Source organism: Monodelphis domestica, chromosome 8 (genome assembly GCF_027887165.1).
Source record: "Monodelphis domestica isolate mMonDom1 chromosome 8, mMonDom1.pri, whole genome shotgun sequence".
NCBI classification, from domain to species: domain Eukaryota; kingdom Metazoa; phylum Chordata; class Mammalia; order Didelphimorphia; family Didelphidae; genus Monodelphis; species Monodelphis domestica.
Window position 1 is genome coordinate 238,162,830 of NC_077234.1, and position 19,673 is coordinate 238,182,502.

A 19,673-nucleotide genomic window follows, 5' to 3' on the forward strand; every position below is an offset into this window, starting at 1 on the left:
AGGAAGTCTCCAGGCGTAACAACTTTTCGTACCACTGGACCCAGGCTTCCAACGCGGAGAGAGTGGGACTGTCTCTGTGCATCCACTCTTCCACTTAAATCTTCAAGCACAAGTATCTTTGTGCACACTCATCTATCATAGATGAAAGCACACAAAGACAATCGTCATCCTAGGTTACCGAGAAACTACTACTGTATGTAGACAGTAGTGGTATTGCTGGTTCATTGCATAAATTTTGTAGAATTTGGGAATTTACTTGGTTACTAGAAGGCTAGGGGTTGAGACTGGAGCTTGAGTTTCCGGGAGTGGTTAAAACTACAAAGGATGTTTGTCTTCATGGGAATGGATTTCTGATACAATGGGGGAAACTTCTAAGACAAAAAGGGTGATTGAGGATTTGAGCATTACTATCACTCCTATTCAGGACACTTAATGGATGATTGGTGATCCTTTGTTTAGTCTAAAGACCAGGTCAGTTTGGTATTTAACCAAAAGGCAAGTGAAAACTTGGGGCTCCCAGAAACCCAGTTGACCATTCCAAATTGCTCTCCACTGTGATTGAATCAGTTCACAAGGACCCCAAAAGTTCATTAGCATCTCAGTTTTCCTACATCTTCAACATTTGTAATAATATCTAATGTTATAGGTGTAAGGTAGAATGTCAGAATTGCATTTGTTTGCATTTCTCAGTCATTGGTGACTTAGAGCATTTTTAACATGACTATAACTAGCTTTGATTACTTCATTTAAAAAAAGGCTAAATTTTTAGAAATTAAAAAAAATTGCGCTGTTATCCTGCTCAGCCTTTGTTTTTCCTTTTAATTAACAAACTAGAAAAGATGCATTTCATTGAGTTTTTTCTATGATTAATGTCCAAATTAAGAATGAATTAGTGCATAGGAAAATTATACTATGTGTTAAGAGAACAAAGAAAGTGGAAAAAACAAGTTTAGTCTAATGGAGGAAAACTACATGCAAAAGATAGGTGCTTAAAGGATATTTACAGTGATATAATTAGCAAGATAATCTCTAAGGAAAGGTACTGGTAGTTTGGCTAGGAGAACCTGGGAAGGCCAAGGATGGCATTTCAGGATCTGAAAGGAATCCCACCCTTCACATAAGAGGCCTATTGCTGAAGATAAAATATCCCAGGAAAGGGGGAAGGTCACAGTAAAGGCTAAGAGCCAGAAGATATGAAGGGTTGTATGTTGAAACAAAAATCCTTCCTAGATAGATGGGAGATGATAACTATCTACCTAGGGAACTTTTCTGGGGCAGTAAAGTACAAAGCCCTTTGGCTCTAGAAACAAATACTGGGAGAGGCTTCTGGAGACGAGGAGAGTCATTTGGCATCTTAAAGCCTATTGTTAGCCTGAGACCAGTGAAGTAGGACTTTCCCTCAGGGAGGAACTCTCCTGTGAGAAAGTCAAAACCTGGGGTTTCTACCTCGAAACTAAATAAACTGGGGATCACCAAATCCCTCCAAGCTACAAGTACTGGGACCTCTAGATTCCAGGTTGACAATAGGTTCCTAAAACCCCCCTCTTTCACACTCACTCCTGAATGATTTCTTCTTGAGAATTCACTCAGGCTACTCTAAACTTTTTATCTTTTAACTAAGACCCAGAAAAAAACCCAGCTTTCTGACTGTAAACTAACCTACTTAATAAAGCCTGTGGTTGGATTCACTAAGTAACCCAGAGTCCCAGGTGACAAACCCTTGGGGTTACTTTAACCAAGTGAATTTCTGACAGATGGATCTCAGGCAGATGATCTCTATACTTCAGGGGAAAAGCAGTATATTCTAAGGCAAACTCTCAAACTCAGGAATCACTAACCTCTCCACAAGATTAGGATTTCCAAGGGAAAATTGCCAGAGCAAAGATCTTCCTTCCATCTCAGTCAAAACAGGAGTGACTGTTAAAACAGTATAACCCCCCAGAATTACCCCCCCACACCCAGGGTTTGTATCTAAATTTTCCTCTTAAAGCTAATCCATGAAATTTACTCTATCCCCTTACTTCCTTCAGTTTGAATAACTGAAAGTAGGCAATGCTGCTGGATAATAATGTAGGGAAGGTGTAAGGAAGCCTGGAAAGGAAGTAAGGGCCTAGATCATGAAGAGTTTAAATGCCAAGTAGAAACCCTAACATTTGATTTGGGGGCAAAGGGGAGCCACTGGAACTTAACTGAGCAGGGATAGGACGTGGTCAGACATACACTGTTAAAAAAAAATCATCTTAGCACATGGGTGGAGGTTGGATTATACTCAGGAAAGAAGAGATGGAAAGTTATTAGAAAGAAGGCTGTTGTGATAGTTCAGATGAGAAGGGCCCTAAAGTGCGTAGTGACTAGAAATAGGAAGAGATATATTTATGTGAAAGATTCTGTGAAAGTAGAAATGACAAGATGGGCAAGAGATTGGATGGTATGTTCACTTGGGGGGGGGGGGACAACTACTAAATTAGTAGTTTTTAAAATTCACAATACTTCGCATCTAAATATCTTGTATTCATTTAGCATTTGTTCTATATGTACAGTGTCTTCACTAACAGAATGTCAGTTCCTTAAATGCAGAGCTAATTGTATTTTTTGTGTTGGTATCCCCAGTGACCGGCACAGTACTTGGCACAAGCAGATGCCAATTTACAATATTCTAAGAAATGTCACTAAACTATTCATATCCTTTCACTCAGCAATCCCACTATCCCAAGGAACTCGCTAACAGAGAAAGATTTTATGGATAACAAAATATTCACATTAGCACTCTCCCTGTAGGTAGATAAAAACTGTAAACAAAAACAGATGCCCATCAATAAGGGAATAGCTGAACAAATGTTAGTATGTGTATTTAATGGAATATTCTTACATCATAAGAGAATATAAGAAATTCAGGGAAACATGAAAGGAACTGTATAAAGTGGCACAAAGGAAAGAGAGCAAAACCACGAGACTACATGCTAAAAGCAATCATACAAATGATAACACTTAAAAAGAAGTTGAACTCAGAGCAAATGAAATGAATCATTTCAGTTCTGAGAAAGTAGGAAACACACTTTGCACATCTCAGTCAACAGGTAAATGCTCTGTGTGTGTGTGTGTATATACACATGTGCTTTGTGTGTCTGCATAAACTGGCTTTGCCTAAGTCCTCTTCTTTCTTACAAAGAAAAGTTTAATAGGTCCAGGTGGGGATAGGGAAAGAAGGGTATAGAATGAAGGAGAAATGACGATGATGTAAAAATAATAAATCCACAGAAAAAGTTTTGTGAAAGCATTGGAAGGGATTGCAGAAAGAGAGAGAGAGAGAAATTGGCATGGGGGGGGGTGGTTAGGAAGAAAGAGCAAGGGGAAGGAGAGAGAGGGAGAGGGAGAGGGAGAGGGAGGGGGGGAGGGAGGGAGGGAGGGAGGAATGTCTGTCTACCTACTCAAAAGAACCTTGAACTTGGTGTTCCTGAGAGTCAGTGTTATAAGTAGTAAAGCCAGCAAACAAAGAGAGTATGAGGGCAGGCATCCTTCTTATTTATCCCAGCCCCCTGGCAAAGATGGTCCCTCCCCTCCACCATTGGCTGGTTACTTAAAAGTTAAAATCTTATCTGATTGGACAATTTATAAAACCAATTATTCAAGTGAATTTTAACCAATCAACACTAGGACTGTTTGAAATGAGGCTTAAGTTGGGAACACATTTAACTTGTTTTGATGAAAAGGCTCCCAGACTCCATCTTAGAGATTCCTAAGAAGAGGCCACCATCTTTCTGAACTTCATCTCTCACAGTGGCAATAATATGTTTGGGTATATAGCCTTATAATAGGACCAGTTAGTTGCCAGGCTACATGGGGGCGGGCAGAGTCCCTGATAATAACCAAGGGCTCAGGACTGAGCTTATTTTCAAAGTTTTTAGGTTCCCCAATATGATATGAAGACAGGTGGTGATCAAGATGGTGGTTTGACTTTTTTGGCACAAACAGTCTACAAAATCTATTTTCAACATTTTCCCAGTCGGTCTAATAATGCCTAAAATGGAAATACTACTATTTCTAAGACTGCAGGTTGAAGAGCAAATGTGGATTGACATTGATTGGAATTTCTTCACTGGACAGGCCCCATACACTGATAAAATCATAGGCTTCCCTTACTCCCCAAATTACAGACCTACTGGCTCTTCTTGCATCAGTCTAAAGCTAACTTCTCTCACCTTTATTCTCATGTGTCCTTACAAAGATTCCCCCCCTTCCCAATTAGAATCAGTTGTAACACTAGATTTTTGTTTTTGAGAGCTTCCAATCCCTATCCCTCTTGATCAAACTTCCCAATTAGTCTCAAGCCATGAGATCCTACTTAGCCCATTTCTATCTGAAATAAAGTCTACAGTGCACATCAGATCTATTGTTCCCTTGTTTCTAAGGAGCTCTAAATTGGTACCTAGATATTTGAAAAATTCCCATTGCAAGAGTCTAGTCTTTTGTCAGTATCTTACCAAATATTTCCTAGTGATTTCTGTTTCTACTGAGTTTTGCATAAATGTGTTTGTTACTGTGTTTTTGTTCTCTGATGATTTCCACACAGGTGAATATTTTCTTGATAAACAGTGGCCCTGGCTTAGACCTTAGCTTAATCACTTTCTTTTAAACAATATGTAATGAAAGTTGTATTCCAATACTATGGCATCTCACCAAATTTCAGTTGGAATAGGCAGCCTATAGAATAGAAACGGAAGTGGGTGAGGTTGGCTCTCTGGAAGACATTTGCATTTGAAACTTTTGAATGAATTGGGGCGTCATTTATGGTTCAGGAAGATATCTACTAATAATCACAGCTGGGAGGACAGAAAAGTACTTTTGGAAATTTTATTAATTAATTTTTATAGTAGACAATTGGAAAGGTTGTTTTGAAACATGCAGTGATATTGGCTATTGGTTTCATTCAAAACGTACTTAAATTTAGTTGATTGTCTAATGTAGCTATTTCACCTACCTATCGATATTTTGCCAACTTATTTTATTTCTATTTTATTGAATAAAACAGATTTGAGCAATCATGCCTATCATATACTTTTAGTTTAAAAGATGAACATCTTGAGTAGACCAGGTTACAAATGGTTATCAGGACTTGAGGAAAGGAAGGCTTGAATGAATCTGGATTGTCGCAAAATATAATTATATTTGGGAGAATAATGGAAATGTACAAGGCCTTATTTGCTTTAAAATGAGGATATCAGTTACTTTGAGAATTCTGGTTAGCTTGTACTCTTGCTTGGTATGTTTGTTGATGGTGAATTCCATCAACCATTATTTGGTAGTTAAATAGCTAATGGTCTTTCTGAAGTGTACAATTTCCTGCCCATTTTGTTTTGTTTTGGTTTTTTGGATGGTTAGTAATGATAATAAGCTTGTTGCCTTTCAATCTTGCAGAGCATGAGACAATTTTAATTAAGTCTTATGCTTTTTTGAGGTTAAGTATGTTGTGCCTCTTCTGTGTGTGAGTAATTTAAGGGTTTGGAGAAGTCATTCTTCTTGTTATAGTTCATATGAACTTAGTATTTGAAGGATGTGGATGTGGGGCGTGAAACACCCGATTTCCAATCTCTTGCTTTTTTAATGGCTTCCGGCTAGTCTACAACTTTTCCTTTGTGAGAATTTTTTTTTTCTGTTTTCAAATCTGTTGGAGACCTACATGCTACCAAGTTCTTCAGTGGTAGGTTGGGTTCTTTTGTTTGTTTTTTTAATTAAAAGTGACTATAATAAAACTTAGAAGAAACTGAGTTATTGTTATACAACTTGCTAGTAATTATAATGCCCTTTATTTAACTGGACTGTCAAGATTTAAGAACAATGTGATTTTATTTATTTTCATTTTCCATTGAATTTAGAAGAAATCCCATCTCCTTGTCCTCCCTCCCCCCCTCCTTCTTCTGTGTACCCATAGGATTTTGTTCTCCAAATGCCAAAGAGGAGGACTAAGAGAGGAGGAGCAAATAGTTTATTGATTAACAAGTATTTGTTAAGGGCTTGCCATATGTCTTCTGGCTTATATTAGAAATGAAAGAAATCCTACTTTCAAAGAGCTTATATCTAACAGGTTGACAATAAGTACATACCCAATAAATAAAAAATATTTTAATACATGGTAGCTTTCAAGGAAGTGCATTAGCAATTGAAGAGATGGGGGAAATTTTCAGGTAGAAAGTAATACTTGAACTGATTTGTGAGGTGGACTTGAATTTGAGATACAGCAGACAGCTTAGTTTAAAGGAATGGAGATGGGAGGGATTGGAGTATTATGGATGAGGAACAGAGAAAAACCCCATTTGGGTACATTTGCGGGGTACAAAAAGGAAGTGATATCCAGAGAAACTGGAAGGATTAGTTTGGGGCCCAATTGTGAGGATCTTTAAAAGAGTAAATAAGAATTTATATTTGATTCTAGAGGCAGTAGGAAGCTCCCTAGTTTGAGTGACACAGCAGATCTGCACTTAATGAAAATTACCTTAGCTTCTTTGTGGAATGTAGATTGAAGTGATGAGTCAGATCAGGAAGACCAATTAGAAGGCTGATGCAATAGACTAGGTAAGGAGAAGAAGGTCTGAACTAAGGTGGTGACTGAGAAAAGAAGGAGTTGGGAGGTAAGAAACAGCAAGATTTGGCAATTGTTTCGGTATGTAGCAAAATGGAGAGGAAGGGGTTGAGGGAAAGTAATCTAATAATCTTTAAAATTTGTTTTGTTTAAAAGTCTTTTAAATATGATTTGCATCTTCTTTGCTTCAAGGATCAGGATTGGTTACTTTTATACAAGATTTACTTAAATTTCTAAAGCTTAATGGAATTCAGATCTACTTCAAATTATACAAAGAAAATGACTGAAAAACCTGAATATTTATCTAGACCTTAAATTAAATGAATATGGCTAGCCATTAACCTAAAAGATAAGAAAAGACTGAAGGGCCTTCATATAGACAAAAAAAAAAATAGCTGTGGTAACAAAGAAACAATAGCTAAACAGATTGAAGTACATAGAATCTTTGGATCATAAATCTAAGATTTGGAAAAGACCTCAAAGTTTTCAACCATCTTTAATTTTATTATCTAGGAAACTGAGGCCCAGGAAAGTTGAGGGTGGTTTTTTTAGAATTTAGAGAAGCATGAAAAAACTTAGTATGAACTTAAATGAAATAAGTAGAACCAGAAGAACAATATACCATGACCACAACTGTGTAAATGGAAGGACAAAGGAAAGAAAAGACAAAGAAATTGAAACTGAAAGTTATATATAGTTATAACCCTATCCCAGAAAGATAGCAGAAAATACACTCCCCTCACCTCCCTTTTCTTAGCAGAGATATAAGACTGTGCATGTACAGCATCACATGTACTATTACTTATTACATGTGTTTGGTGAGTTCTGCCTTCTCCCCCCACCCTATTTTAAAAAATTCTTTGTTGTTATTGTTATTCCTAAGGGGGGAAATAGTGATAAATATAAACGTGGAAATGAAGGAGGGCAGAAAAACGAGATAAAAATAAGAAAAGTATATAATTAACTCAGGCCTTCCGTGTATCATCAGAATATCCAGTGCAATATGTAATGTTTTTTCATATGTGAAACAGACTTCATTTTGTTGGTTGTAAATCATGAAATTATGAAAAAAGGAAAGGGTTTTCCAAAGTTTAAATTGTTTAGACAATATTTTGATGATGGCTTGGTTTGTACATAAACAGAAACATGCTTTTAAATTATTTCTGAATATATAATTATTTTAAATTAATTTGTTTATTTACCAATTACATGTAATAACAAATTATCCCATAAGTTTTCCAAAGTTATATGATCCAAATGGTGTCTCTCCCCCCCTTTTGGAGCTGAGAAGCAATTCAGTCTATACATATATAATTATTATTTTAAACCAATTTAATTTGTGCCACTTGAGTAATTTTTAACAGTTTAGAGAAGCCAAGTAAATTTTAATACCCGTGTTAGCTACCTTACAAAATGGGATTTAGGTCTGTTTTGTCAAAAGAATTGCTGAGCTGTGTGTCTTAACAAACTGCCACTTCTTTTTCACTTTTAATTTCACATTTCAAAGATACTCTTTAAGATGTTTGTTTAGTTTTTGAGACACTGAAGAAGATACTGAAATGGTTTGAAGTCTCTTTAGGATTTTTTTATTTTTACAGTTCTACTTTAGGAATTATTTTTGAAATTGGCAGGATTTTATTCCCTCAAACTTCTGGGAAATAGTACACAAGGACAACATATTGTTGAAAAATTGGGTTTGGTCAAATCAGTGATTTTTTTTTTCCAGCCAACTCTATATGTATGCTCATATAGTTATGCTATAACATTCATTTCCTTCAATTATTTCCTCATCAAGATTTTAAACCAAATTATTTGATTTGTATATTGAGACTCTGCTTAAAGCCTTATCATAAATAGGTAATATTTTACTTGAATGTATGATTTTTAAATACATGCATTCTGAATTTGTCATTAGGCTGAATTTTTCCCACAGATTGAGCTATTTATGTATGTCTTCAGCTTGGTAAGCATTAGTGGGCAAGCAGATTCCTGCTCCATAAGTGTCATACCTGTAGCAGCACAAAGTGTCTTGCCTAAAAGTATTTTTCACACCAGAATACGGGAGGAGGGGTACCTATTTAAAGGAAAATCTAACTGAAGGGATGAGTTACTGTTTTAGTGTTAGTATTTTTTTTTCTTTTCCTGACTTTTGGGAGGGAAATTATCCTTTATTTTTTTTAATTGCCTTATCTAAGCAATCCCTTACACTAAAGATTTAAAAGGAAAGAGAGGAGACAGTAGTTGAGCAAAAACAGTCTTATAGTACATGTAGCATTCTGTACCCAAAGCTTGCTTTCTTCTCCAGAGGGAAGGAGTAACTTTCTTAATTATAGTTAATTTTAATACTGATACCTACTATTGAGATAGTTGATAACTTGTCTGTTGCTTTTCATTACTGTCATTAGTTTGTAAGTGGAAAAAGCCAGTAAATTTATATGTTCTAGAATTGATAGATTGACCTAGGAACCAAAATTAATTATAGGTGTAAATAATGGCGTCAATAATATAATAGTTGATATTTCTTATAACACTTTATAACTCCTTTGAAGGTTTGTAAAATGCTTAATATTTATGATCTCTTAGGTCTGGCAAATCTAAATACAGGTGTATTCCACAAAGAAGTTGCTCTGCCCCATTAGAATTCTTCTTACCAAAGGAGTAAGGAAACCTTCATCAATATTTCATTTGAGGGTTCAGAATTGGGTTTATCAACTTCATAAGACATCAGGCTGCAGTGGATTATGTTTGGATCAGGTGACATGAGTTCAGATCTCAGTTTTATCATTTACCTTACAGCTTATGGTTGGGTAGTAACACTAAAATTACTTTCCTTTTCTATTAAGGGGGGGGGGTGTGTGGATTATGTGACTATGTGAGTATTTCGACCTCTGAGTCTAAGGAATGTACTATGGTGGGGAATGACCGATTAAATGTAGGTACAGAAGTGAAAAATTAAAGGGAATGATGTGATTTATTGCACTTATTACATCTCTAAGAAAGTAAAAAGCCTATCCTCAAAAGTTGGAAGACTTGTTTCCATATATGTTTATTGTTTTAAGTGTCAGGTTTTTGTATTGAAATAAAATTAGATCTTGTAACTTGATAAAGATATTCATTGTCCTAATGCAATTGGTGTGTCTTTTTTTTTTTCCCATTGAAGTCCATTGTATTTAATGATCTAGGCCTTGGCAAAACCTAATGTGTTTTTTTGTTTGTTTGTGTTTTTTTTTTTGTTACCCAATGATATTTTGATCCTCAAATACATTTATTAATTTATTTAAATCTTTCTGTCCTTTCTAGTTTATAATTGGCACAATGGAAGAAGCCGGAATTTGTGGCATAGGTGTAAAATCTGACGACATGTTAAGCAGTACTCAACGAAATGATATTCTGCAGCATCAAGCATCTAATTGCCATGGTTCAAATAGCAAAAAATCATTGGAGGAGGTTGAAAAGAGTAACTTTTTAACCAAGAATCGTAATTTGGTCAGTACAGCATATTGCACACGAGAATCAAGAGAGGAAACACCTGGTCGAGAAGCTCGTACAGATCCACCGGATGGTCAGCAAGATACAGAAAGTGACAAAAACAAAGAGAAAACTTTAGGTAATGGTTTTTTAGGGACTTGTTCTTCATTTCCAATGTTTAATTAAATTATTTCTAAAGAAAGGATGACTTAGCTGTGGAATATAACCAAGTATCTGCCTTTGGTCAGCTCTACCTTTCTTGCATATGTTATTAACAGTGGCATGAGTTTGAAAGGAATTCATTTTTAAACTAGATAGAAATGGCTATAACAGATTCATCTTGCTTTCTTTTGAAATATAACCCAATACCAAGGGCCCAGATACCTTAAATTACGATTGTGTAAAAGTTCACGATTTGTAGTGCTGTGTACTAGAAGTGAAGTTTATTGTTTGTAGTGGCTAAATCTAAAACTGCAAAACTAGGGTCTAGGGGGTCTTAGAGGCGGGTTGTCAAAATGGTCGCAAAACATTCATATATTACCTATGATAATGAAAGATGGGATAATAGGAACACTTATTTAAAAAGCTATATTTTAAAGCTATTAACTTCAGTCCTTTTACATGATCTTTTATTAATGAAGTAACTTAGATATGAATTGATTGTCTATAAATTGATATAGACTGAAATATCTTTGTTTAAAAAATAATGTTGAGGGGACAGTTAGGTCAGTAGTTTGAGAGCCAGACCTAGAGATGGGAGGTCCTGGGTTCCATATGGTCTCAGACATGTCCTAGCTATGTGACCCTGCGCAAGTCACTTAACCCCAACCCCCATTGAATAGCCGTTATTGTTCTTTTGCCTTGGAAATAATACACAGTATTGATTCTAAGAAAGAAGATAAAGAAAATAAAAAAGAATATGGTTTTCCAAATAGTCAGATTCTGATTGATAAGTTTTTTCCTATACTTTTAATTTACTTGAAATGGTTGACTTTCCACTATATAATACTTTCTTCGATTCTTATGCTTACCATTTTCCCATACAAAATTCATAAGCATTGTCTATTTTCCAGTTCCCTATTATAATAAAAATGATCAAGAAGTTAATAAAATAAATTTCTAATTATAATCTTAAAACTAATGGACCCAGTCTCTATGCCCAGGTATAATACAGTAAGGATTTGAGAATGAGTTATAATTAAGAATGAAGGTCAGGATTATTTTCCTGAGCTTGACATATTTGATATTTCTAATAACAAGTTTTTTATATTGACCAATTCCTAGATGAGAAAGGATTTGTTACTTAAATTTTCTTTTTAATGCTTTTAATTATAGTACTTACATAGTGCCTATTATGTGCCAGGCACTTTACAGATGTTTGATATTCACATCAACATTGGGAGGCAGGCACTTGTATTATTTCCATTTTACAGTTGAGGAAACTCATGTAGACAGATTAAATGATTTGCCCAGAGTCAAACAGCTATTAAATTTCTGAGGCCAAATTTGAATTCTGGTTTTCTTTGCGGTATGAATTATTTTTCATTGTTTTTGAATCTATCCATTGTTTTAACTTATTATTTAATGTTAGATGGAAATTAAACCGTATTCTGAATATTGAGAACATTAGTCAAAGTTCTACTTATGCTTCTATTATGTAGTATTTGGTTAGATAGCTTTTCTTTCTTTGACAATCCTTTTATCTTTTATAAAATGATCATTTGAATACCTATATCAAGTTTTAGGAAGGCAAATTGATTTTTTGTGTGTGTTTCTGAATTTGTGTTGGTCTTGCCTGGTAATTTACGAAGTGCCAGATAAGTAGGAAAGATTAGATGGATAAATTCTGAATTATATACTTGTGATATTTAAGGATTAAAGTTTTTTATTATAGGAATTTGAATTGTCTCTGGTTTTTATATATAATAGTAAAATCAGTCTTGCTGTATATTAAGTGTTCTGGATTACAAATAGCTTGCTAAAATTCTTGCTGCAGCTTTGGTGAGTTGTGATAGCCATTTAAAAAAAAAAAGTCATTGCCTTCAATTTTTTCTTTCCATCAGGAAAAGAAGTTTTATTGTTGATGCAAGCCTTAAATACTCTTTCAACTCCAGAAGAAAAATTAGCGGCCCTTTGTAAGAAATATGCTGATCTTGTGAGTAGTGTTCAGCTATGGAAGAAAAATCCATATAAATTTAATGTGCCAAAATGTGTAGTAAATTTAAAAATTATGTATCAGTTAGAATAGTCTTAAAACTAAAATTTCCTTTAAAAGGGAGGAAGGAGATGGGGAGTTTGGAGAGGTTTGGTTTCCCTGACCTTTATTTGATGGCATAACTTAAACTTAATTAGAGAATTTCCAAAGTTAATAAAATTTTCTCAGGTAGTACCAACTTTGTGATAGCTTAGGTAATAATGTGTGTGTATATATGTTATAGTATTTGGACATATATATGTGTCCAAATACTGTAAATCATTTATCTCCAAAGACTATAAATCATTTATCAAGTGTCTTTTCATTAAGCAATTCTAGAACAATAATAGGAGGTTGAGTTGGATGCTCAGATCATTTAGATGGAAACACCATTGAAGAAAGTGGAATATTTGGGAAAACAGTCATCTTATGCTACCCTGGCAGTAATTAAACATATCAAGAAAGGTGACTTTGGTTACTTTTAAAGGTGCTTTTCAGTATTCTTAATGCCTTTTGTAAAGGAAATTGAACTAGCATAAAGATGTTCTAGGCTTAACCTAGTTTATTTAGGAGCTTCATATTTTCTGAGTCAATGAAAGCCAAGAGTAGTTTACTTTGGCATTGTCATCTTGGAAATCCTGCTATTCTTATATGAAAAAGTTTGAGATTATATGAATATTAACAATTATAACAGCTACCAATTTATTATTATACTGCCCTTGTCTTTCCAAAAATATTTATGCAGTCTGATTAAATCAAATTATTCTGAATTCTTGGTCCATCAATAAACCAAGGAACTCTTTTATTAGTGATCCATCATAAAAATTAGTCTAGTCTTTTTGTGGCATGAGATGAAAAATTAATATTCACCTGAATATGGTTTCCTTTTCTATTGTACCATTATTTGATAACAGTTTAAACAAGAGGTTTTAATAACTATAAGATCTCCTGTTGTTCTTGACATTAGAAGTCTGTTCCTCTGAAAAACCCACTTCTGGGTTCAGAAAATATTTTATAAATGCTTAAATTATCTTTTGTCAGTAATGAAATTTAGGATAAAGTTTGTCCCTTCATTCCTACTTCTAAAACTGGATAATTTAGTCGTAGAATTTATAGCAATAAATGACACTTGGCTAAATCTTACCCTGATCAACAAAACAAAAGAACCTAAAATGTATAGCTTGTCTTGACTCTCATTTTTCAAAGGCTGCCTAAAACCATATAGTAATAAATACTCAAGAAGGATTTGAACCCAGCTATAAATCGAGTAGTCTCTGCAATGTCACTGCCTGCCCATTGTACCCTACTGAATTTAACAATTTAGAAAAATTGCTTTATATGCATGAATATGTTGATTCTTGAAATGGTTCACCAATTAATTGGCTGCTCCTTAAAAAATGGTATTAGAAAAGTGTGATCATTATTGCTTATCTCTGAGATTCTTTTTACTTGTTTTACATTATGCCTAAAACACAGAAAATAGGAAAAAAATCCTAGATAAAAAGAAAAGGAATAAAAATTCTAGAGCTGGCAGGGACAGCTTTAGAGGTTGGCCATTTTCCATGTCCCCTCCATTCTAAGACTCACAGAGTTTAAGAAATTAAATTTCCCAGCTAATTAAATGACAGCAATGGAACTGTAACTGGGCTTCTGATTCCTAATCTAATAACTTTTCTATTATACTATCCTACTACTCTTGAAAAGAATTTGGAAGCAGAAATTGTAATAATGATTGTATGAAACTATTATTTAAAACCTAGATAAAATGCTTAAATAAAACATTATGCTGTAATGTTTCTCATTTTGCATTGCTAACTTTTTTTAATACTTAATAACATTTAAGATATTTCTTCATTTCAGCTAGAGGAGAGTAGGAATGTTCAAAAGCAGATGAAGATTCTTCAGAAGAAGCAAGCTCAGATTGTGAAAGAGAAGGTCCATCTGCAGAGCGAGCACAGTAAGGCTATTCTAGCTCGAAGTAAATTGGAGTCTCTCTGCCGGGAACTTCAGCGTCATAATAAGACATTGAAGGTGAGCTTGTAATGTGTATAGTCAGTTTCAGAGGACTATGTTTTACTTAGTTGATTTTTAGAACTAGGAAGGCAAACTATATATTTTGAGTTTTAATGAAGACTACTAGTTTGACTGGGAAGTGTAGTTTGAGTAGAAGATGATTTTATGGCCATAGATAGAAGTTTGTCTATTGTGTGTTTGCATAGCATTCCTTCTGGATTATAGCAACAAATGTTTATTACTTGAATCCCACAAAAATTTCATGTCAAGTATTTGGCTCAGGAAGATCCTTACATAGAAGGTGATGCTAAGTTTTCCCAAGCAAACAACATTCTAAAATATTAGGGAGTTGAGATTAGAGTTTGTTGAACAGGAGACCTACTGACATGACCTGTGCTTTGGGAAATTACTTTGGGAGCCGTGTGGGAAATAGTTTTGAAAGGGGAAAGGCTTGATAGGCAAACTAATTGCTCTAGTCCAGTTGAGAGGTGATGAGAAGAGGTGGTGATTGTGTGAGTAGAGAGAGGCAAGTGATGTTTACCAAGACAGAATGATGAATATGGTCTTCAAATGTAGGATAATTCCAAGGTTGAAACTTGGGTGAATAGATCTATAGTGGTATCCTCAATAATAAAAAGGAAATTTGTAAGAGAACTGTTTTGGGGAAATGGGAATTCTTTTGCCTTTCCTCTAAATTTCTTGCATCTCCATTTCTTCAATCCCATCCTCCACATAGCTTTCAAAATAATCTTTCTTAACCACAGGTTGATCATGTGTAAAAATGGCAATGGCTCTGTTGCTTCTAGGAATAAGATTTCTTATTTTGGCATTTAAAACCTTTTGTAATTTGGCAGTAGCCTACCTTTCCAGAATTGCTGCATTTTCTTTCCTTTCATGTACTTTTTCAAACAAACTGACTTATTTATTTAAGTGTTTTTAAGACTTCAAAATTCCACCATAAATGGAATGCACTGGATTCCTCAAACCTTTGTGGTAAAGAGCAGGACTCTCATTGTAGCTCCAACCCTCTCTATGAGGCATTGTTGGTGCCCTAGGGAATCCTTTAGTTGCCTCACTCTCATCTGAATTTCTGTTACCCTCCTTAATTTTTTATAGGAGCCAAGCTGAACCTTAAGAAATTATTTTGTCTTGAGATAGCAAACTCAAATAGAAACCAGGACCTCTAAACCATATATATGTAAGGATCCCTATAGGCTATACATAAACTTAGAAATACATTTGTTTGTATATTCCTTTTAAATTTTATTTTGTTAAACATTTCTCAGTTTTAATCTGGTTTGGGCCACACTCGGAAGTGTTTGATATCTATGATCTAGTTCGACAACTTCAGTTTTACAGATGAAGTCACAGATCCAGAGAGATTGTGACTTGGCTCTACACAGGTAAGAATGGTAGAGCCTGTATTAAAACTCATCCTCTGACTTTAACCTACAGCTCTCTCCGTTACTGTAGGGTACAACAGTAGCTAGTTTTTAGTCAGCTAGCCCTTTGCCAGGCAGGAGGTAGAGTTTACATGCCAGTAGAATATTAATTTCTTGTGGGGAGGGACAGTTCTTTTCTGGCTTAGTTTTCTTCCCAGTGACTAGCAGAATCTTACACAGTGCTTCATACATAGGGACTTTATGCCTGAGTTGAAAAATAGAATCCCTAGGCGCTATAAGGCTTTTGTCTAGGGGAAGAAAAGACTAAGTTCTCAGGTTCATGAGAAGAATCACCCAAGATCAGACCGTGTGCAGATACCAATCATTATTTTTCTTTGTTACATTTGTTCCCAAGTTAAAAAAATAATAATCATTTGATAGGTAGAAAACAGGTGGTTTTGGAAAAAAATATATAAAAAGTTATAGTAATACATTCTAATTATATAGATAAATTTTGTGCTCATCCTCTAATCTCACTTACGGTTCTAAGTTTATGGTGTTGAAATGGCAGTTTTAAAATTAATGCCTATTTCCAAGAACCCAACTTCTTGCCATGCTCATCTTTGTCACTCATTTCATTATCTACCACAAAGTTGATTAATATCTAATCAGGTTTTATAATTATGTTATTATCATAATATCCTGTACAACTAATTTAATTGGTTCTGGAAAACCCAACATTGTATGAGATGGTATTCGACTAGGGGGAAAAATGGGTGATTGGCTGTTGTCAAAGCATGATTTTACAACTTTATGATGGGATTTGGTTATTAATATGTTAATGATATGAGGGTGGTTAGGGCTCTTTAGAGAACTATCAATGGCATAGTAGATAAGGGAGCCAGCCTCAAAGGCAGGAAGGCCTGGGTTTCAGTACAGTCTTGAATGTATTGGCCATATATATGACCCTGAGGAAGGCATATAGCCTTTTAGTGCTTTAGGCATCTTTCTTCAAAACTATAAGGTACATAGAAAGTGCCAGCCTAAATGATGGGAGAGATTTCCTCTAGGAATTCCTACAGACCTAGTACTTTTCTCTAGAGCCAATTCACTTTTACTGATATGGAACACGTAGCCTCGCAGACACTGACAATCCTTCTCCCTCCTGTCTGATGGAGAGGGTTGTCTCTTGGGAGACTAGATTAGGTTCAGCAAGATAGGAAAAGTGCCTGATCTTTCAGGTCTTCATTGTTCTCATTCATAATGTCAGATATGAGTATTTTATAGCAGATAGTATAAAAACTATTGTCCATGGTGGTCTCTTCGCCTTAGTAGAATCTGTTCAGTTAAAGTCTTAGGTTTTTTAAGTATTCTTCTGCTTTAGCTAGGATCAAAATGGAAATGCTTTGTGAGTTTCTTATCAGTACACTTATAACCATTAATAAAAAATTGTTTGAACATAAAGGAAGAAAATATGCAGCAAGCACGAGAAGAGGAAGAAAGGCGCAAAGAAGCAACTGCACATTTCCAAATTACTTTAAATGAAATTCAGGCTCAGCTGGAACAACATGATATACATAATGCTAAATTACGACAAGAAAACATTGAACTGGGAGAGAAATTGAAAAAACTTATTGAGCAGTATGCATTACGAGAAGAGGTAAATGAGTTGAGTTAATAAAATATTTTCTTTATTACAAGAAAGAATTTATTGTTACTTAAAATGTGATTTAAGCCATTGGAATTTCATAAACTTAGCACTTATGTGCTACATACTATATGCTTAACAAATATATAAAATGGAAAGAAAGGAATAGAACCACAGTAATGGAATTAAAATGTATAATCTATAAATAGGTGGTCTGAGACTTGTTTGAAAGAGGGATAGACTAGACTTAAAAATGAGATGTAATTCCAGGTTTGACTTCATCACTTCCTCAGCTTTCACAAATAAATATTGTAAGTTGCTTGGCAAAACTAATAGAGATTTTGCCAAGTCTTTAGAATGAACTCAGTCTTCCATTTGGATTTTTCTGCCTTGACCTTTTTCTGCTTTTATCCAATATTATGATACTTTCCCCAAGATACTCACTTGACTCATAGATCACAGCTATTGAAACTATGAATTAAAGTACAAGGCTTGGGAGTGGCAGTGGCCTTTGGTTAACCTTCTTCTTCGCCACCCACATTCTTGCCACAGGAGGCAATGGCAGATAAGGCAAAGAGTGAAGTCCAAAGGGACAGACAGAAAAGTTTCCTTTGGCAGGATACAGATAGTGTTGCCAATTTGTTGGTCATTGGTTCAATTATTTGCAGTTATAAATACAGTTTATCTACAAGGTTTACTTAATAAGAAGTGAGATTAAGTATTATGGCATTTCTAAGGCTTTTATGAGGCAGTGTGTGCTCAGATTTCTAAAGCAGTCTATAACTGTGTGGTTAGGACAGAGTAACCTTTTAATATCATAGTGTAGAATGATTAATAAGATGTTTGGAAAGTTTAGTAGAGTATGAAAAAACACCCATACCCTGCCCTAGATGGGACTATATTATAATGAATTTGCTCAGCAATTGAGGTCACTTATTCACTCCTTCAAGATTTAGACAGCCTAATTTTAATCAAGTGTAGAAGCCAGCAATCTAATGACGGACATCTCTGGTGTGCAACTACTTCTGTACCTTGGGCCTTGCAGTGGGCTCTACGCAGAGGGCCTTTGGTCTCGAACTATACATCAGCTTTCTCTAAAGCAATTTGTCTATTTGCGGAGGCAAAAGAGAAAATTAGTCATTGTTTTGTAAGTTACACTAATATTAAGCATGGTTTAATAGTAACTAAATCAACACTATAGAAAGGTATTTGACATTTGCTTCATATGGTATCTAACAGTGTATATTATTAAAATATACATTAATATTTAATAAGTCACAGTCACGAAATTCTTTTTCTATAGCATATTGACAAAGTTTTCAAGCATAAGGAACTACAGCAGCAGCTTGTGGATGCCAAACTTCAGCAGACAACACAGCTCATAAAAGAAGCTGAGGAAAAACATCAAAGAGAAAGAGAGTTTGTAAGTTCCATTATATTTATAAGGCTTATAAAGTTCCCAGATGGATGATGCTCTAAGTAGTAATATTTTAAAAAATTTTCTTGGTGACACACTTTTTCAAAAGTTTAGAAATCAAATTCTCCAATTTTCAAACTATATATTACCTTGAATGAATAAACATTTATCAAGTGCTTACCCCATACCCTTTGTCATACTAAGACACAGGGATACAAACAGAAGAAGAAAAAATAAGACAATTTCTGTTCTCAAGAAGCTCATTCTCTAGGGGAGAAAATTTCCATTAAGGCCTTGGTCTACATCTGTGAGAAAAGCAAGGATTTGGGGGCCTGAGGGCTACCTGGAGGGGGTGATTCTGAGTTGGAATGAGGTATTTGAGGCCTGAGAATTTGTCCTTTTCAGGAAGGAGTCTTCCTCGGAAGGACAGTTGACACACTACACTGACACTGACAGCTGTTGCTACCTGTACCACCTGTATAGAATCTGAATATAAAATATGAAATCTTCTTTGCAACCTGAACTTTCCAGGCTTCATGAGGTTGAAAGCAAAGGCATATCCAACAGTAACTATACTTTATTAGATTTCATCAGGGGGTAGTCCTCCCTCCCCGATGCACATTAAAGTCTGTCTGTACCTTAGAATAGATGGTCTTCCTGCATTTGGCTATAGAGAAACAATTTGCCCTAGACCAAACTAGTGGTGACCTGAACTTAATTAAGGTGGTCCTTATACAACAGTTGTGTAGTACATTACCAAGTCTATGCAAGAAGCTTTTCCTGCTACCTGGATCTATTTGAGCTTGTGTCTTCTTTTAGAAACTTAAGATCACCTTGTAGAACTTCACTGGCTATTGGTATTTAGTTGTAGAGACTCGGTTCTATGAAGGGCTTCTTGGATAGATTAGAAATGTGACTGCTAGCAGCTGTTCACCAAACTGTGTAGGACTGCCCCCTACCGTTCGCAGAAGAAA

The 19,673-nt window shown here is 35.1% G+C and overlaps 1 protein-coding gene across 6 annotated transcripts in view; it reads left to right on the forward strand.

Moving 5' to 3' along the window:
* Positions 1-19,673, forward strand: part of TXLNG (taxilin gamma) — a 45,365-nt gene that overhangs the window by 15,952 nt on the left and 9,740 nt on the right. For all 6 annotated transcript variants that reach the window (XM_016424767.2, XM_007500853.3, XM_007500852.3 and 3 more), the window contains exons 2-6: positions 9,878-10,184; positions 12,109-12,200; positions 14,100-14,270; positions 17,100-17,294; positions 18,586-18,705. In XM_016424767.2, coding sequence (XP_016280253.1) covers positions 9,878-10,184; positions 12,109-12,200; positions 14,100-14,270; positions 17,100-17,294; positions 18,586-18,705 — 885 coding nt within the window. The remainder of the gene's footprint in view (positions 1-9,877; positions 10,185-12,108; positions 12,201-14,099; positions 14,271-17,099; positions 17,295-18,585; positions 18,706-19,673) is intronic.